Below are 4,151 nucleotides of genomic sequence, written 5' to 3'. Positions count from 1 at the left end.
TATTTTACACAATGAATGTACATATTTATCACATTAGTAAACAGATCCTGTATAGAATTGGGTTCATGTGAAGTCGTATTGTAGGTTTACTTTGGTGTTCACTGATTGGTCGAAAATGATGTTAAAACGACTTATTAATCTTCATTTTTGAGCTACGGTGATAAGAACGTGACTATTTTTCGTCCAGAGGAAGATTGTAAATTTGACTTACTGTGGACAACCAGAGGCTTTGTATAAAATGTCAATGGTTGATATTTTATCTAGCATGAACTTGCAACACAGGTACATATGTATATACATGTATGTACATATTGTAAATTTAGGCTATTTAAGAGAGACATTGTTTATATATATATAAAATACATCTAATGTCATTTGTATGCTGTAGCTAGGCAACAACAAACGAGAACTAAAGCATTACTTTCTCGATAATTTCGATTATTTTTATGTTGTTTAGTGCTATTCAGAATCAATGTGAAAGACCAACTTCACTCAGTTTTTATTTTATCAATGAATCCTATATCGATATCAACATTTGAAGCGGACAGAAAACCTCAATACCTCATTTGCCATGGTGTTAAAACGTTGACAACTGGTTAACATTCACACTAAAGAGAGTACACTCTTTATTAATTTGTATTGTTAATAGCTTCGTCGAATAACTAACACTTGCCTATCAATGTTCCACCCAGAATACACACATCCATTAGGCGGAATCCGAGCTTTATATCGAGAAACCAGATTCCAATGCAGCTTGCCACACCCTGAAACGTCAACCAATAACATTCAATACATCTATTGTACAAGTAAACATTCTATTTTAGAAGACACCAACCATAATTCAATGTTATATTACACAAAAAACTCTTCGTAAACAATGGCATTACTTTAATATGTTCGATATACATTGTACATTCCGAATGCTCCAGATGTTAATACCTTTGGTTAGATGGAAGAGGAGGTGAGGATATTTAGTAATTTCAGGTTTCAGACATTATACAAATCTGAATTCGTGAGACATAGCAGGTTTGTATCACTGAATTTGTGAGACATAGCATGTTTTTATCACTGAATTTGTGAGACATAGCAGGTTTTTATCACTGAATTCGTGAGACATAGCAGGTTTTTATCACGAGCTGATACATATTTCAGTGTCAACCATGAATGCTCACCATAACTTGGGTGACAATATACTTCCTTAGATTTAACTGTTGACATCACGACAGGTACCCGATGTTATACTTTGAAAGCTTTACCATACTTTTTAATGTCTCTTCTTTTCCTGTTGTCTTTGTTTTGATGTCTCCTCATCTCCTTTTGTTGTCTTTGCTTTGGTGTCTCCCCATTCTTGTTGTTGTCTTTGTTTTGATTCCTCACTTCCTGTTTTTGCCTTTGGCCATAAGGCACAGGGTCATGATATTTGGCCAGTAGGTATCTTGGATGGAGTGCTATAAAGTTTCCTCATTAAAATGATCTTGACCTACTTTCAAGGTCACAGTGGTCAAATATGTTAAAAACTTCAAACAACGATATCCTAAAAAGCATTTTGCCTAGAGTCATGATACATGGGTATGTTATGTAGACCAGCTGTGAATCGTTTTCTTTATTACAGTAATGAGGTCAAATGTCAACTTTAAGCGCTTGCCGGAGTCAAAGGTCAACATGGGTTAGAAGTTTTAAAATTTGAAATTTCAAACAACAATATCTTAAAAGATGTTAAAATGTCTTGTGTTCTAGTTACAAAATTTTGTCCGAAGTTACCTGTATGTCAGTTTCATGTAACAACAGAAACAGGTGAGCCATACAGGCCCTCTGGGCTTCTTGTTTGTCTTGGTATTGTATTTTGTTTCTGGTGATTCCTTACTTCCTGTTTTTGCCTTTGTTTTATTTTCTCCTCATCTCCTTTTTTTGTCTTTGTTTTGTTGTCTCCCTATCTCCTGCTATTGTCTTTTTGTTGCTGTGTCGATCTAATGTTCTTGTCTTTGTTTTGGTGTCTCCTCATCTTCTGCTGTTGTTTTTGTATTGTTATCTCCCTATCTCATGCTATTGTCTTTTTGTTGCTGTGTCGATCTAATGTTCTTGTCTTTGTTTTGGTGTCTCCCCAATTCTTGTTGTTGTCTTTGTTTTGGTGATTCCTTACTTCCTGTTTTAGCCTTTGCTATATTTTCTCCTCATCTCCTTTTTTTGTCTTTGTATTGTTATCTCCCTATCTCCTGCTATTGTCTTTTTGTTGCTGTGTCGATCTAATGTTCTTGTCTTTGTTTTGGTGTCTCCTAATCTCCTGCTGTTGTCTTTGTATTGTTATCTCCCTATCTCCTGCTATTTTCTTTTTGTTGCTGTGTCGATCTAATGTTCTTGTCTTTGTTTTGGTGTCTCCTTATCTCCTGCTGTTGTCTTTGTTTTGTTGTCTCCCTATCTCCTGCTTTTGTCTTTTTGTTGCTGTCTGCTCATCTCTTTTTTGTTGTCTTTGTTTAAGTGTCCCCCTTTTCCTGTTGTCTTTGTTTTTGAGTATCCTCATTTCCTGCTATTCTATTTGTTTTGGGGTCTCCTAATCGGCTTTTATTGTCTTTGCTTTGTTGTCTCCTTATCTCCTGCTATTGTCTTTGTTTTGGTAAGAATGCTATATCCCTCGGTCCGGATCAGAACGGTTTGTTGATTAGTTACTCCCTTGTTATTGTATACCCTACACAATGGCGGCGCTCAGGTGGGAAATTTTGAACGATTAAGCACCGAGGACTCAACTAGTGAAATGTAGTAGCTATATTGGTGTTAATTCAGGCGACTTTGGATCAATAAATATCCCATTCGTCGATGTATGTGAGGAATGTGTAGTGTTAAAACATAATTTTATTGTCACCACCTCAAAACTCAGCGCAGGGCCAGGGGTTCGTTACAAATGTCTAAAATACACATATATGCTATAGGCCTACTATCATGGATCAAAGCACACAGCTTATGTGCTGTAACGTTAGATATTTTTAACGAACCACTGTGGTGTACGCCTGTATGATATTTCAAGCAATGATGAGTTTGCAATTTATATAAAAACGTGTGAAAATTGAATGTGTAACAAGGGTAAAATCTCAACGGAAAATTCACACAATAAATCCGCTTAAGCTTCCAGCGATACAGGATAAAAAATATTTATATATTTAAAATTCAATATAAACTTTATTTATTTAACAACAATTATGAAACAAGTTATTTCAACTTATATTAATCACTCTTGTTGGCCCGGATGTTAGCGCGTGGGGGGTCGTAGTTTGGGAGGAAACCGGAGTACCCGGTCAGGCAGGTGACCCCAACCTTTCACGACCGAGCGGGGAATCGAACCCCGCTGCCTTGGTGAATGGCAAGTGCGCTATCCACTGCAACACCCAACCGCCTATCCTTTTTTACAATTGATTGGTTTACTCCAATAGGCACAGGGGTTCGTTATAAACGTCTAAAATACACATGTAATACCAAAGGTACCAAATTCTGACTGTAAATTGAGATAAAAATCATATATATAGGATCTTACATGAGTTTCCATTTCATATGGGATTTATGAAACTGATNCTCCTAATCGGCTTTTATTGTCTTTGCTTTGTTGTCTCCTTATCTCCTGCTATTGTCTTTGTTTTGGTAAGAATGCTATATCCCTCGGTCCGGATCAGAACGGTTTGTTGATTAGTTACTCCCTTGTTATTGTATACCCTACACAATGGCGGCGCTCAGGTGGGAAATTTTGAACGATTAAGCACCGAGGACTCAACTAGTGAAATGTAGTAGCTATATTGGTGTTAATTCAGGCGACTTTGGATCAATAAATATCCCATTCGTCGATGTATGTGAGGAATGTGTAGTGTTAAAACATAATTTTATTGTCACCACCTCAAAACTCAGCGCAGGGCCAGGGGTTCGTTACAAATGTCTAAAATACACATATATGCTATAGGCCTACTATCATGGATCAAAGCACACAGCTTATGTGCTGTAACGTTAGATATTTTTAACGAACCACTGTGGTGTACGCCTGTATGATATTTCAAGCAATGATGAGTTTGCAATTTATATAAAAACGTGTGAAAATTGAATGTGTAACAAGGGTAAAATCTCAACGGAAAATTCACACAATAAATCCGCTTAAGCTTCCAGCGATACAGGAT

At 36.6% G+C, this 4,151-nt stretch overlaps 1 protein-coding gene across 1 annotated transcript in view; it reads right to left on the bottom strand.

The window, feature by feature from the left end:
• Positions 1-662: 662 nt before the first annotated feature.
• The window catches only part of LOC110442740 (ABC transporter G family member 14-like), a 31,938-nt gene continuing 28,449 nt past the window's right edge, over positions 663-4,151 (bottom strand). Inside the window, exon 13 of the mRNA XM_021486488.1 lies at positions 663-764. Within this exon, the coding sequence (XP_021342163.1) occupies positions 663-764 (102 nt within the window). The remainder of the gene's footprint in view (positions 765-4,151) is intronic.

Source organism: Mizuhopecten yessoensis, unplaced genomic scaffold, assembly GCF_002113885.1.
Source record: "Mizuhopecten yessoensis strain PY_sf001 unplaced genomic scaffold, ASM211388v2 scaffold716295, whole genome shotgun sequence".
Lineage (NCBI taxonomy): Eukaryota > Metazoa > Mollusca > Bivalvia > Pectinida > Pectinidae > Mizuhopecten > Mizuhopecten yessoensis.
Note: the sequence above shows the minus strand (reverse complement) of the source record. Positions and strands in the feature narration are given on the sequence as shown.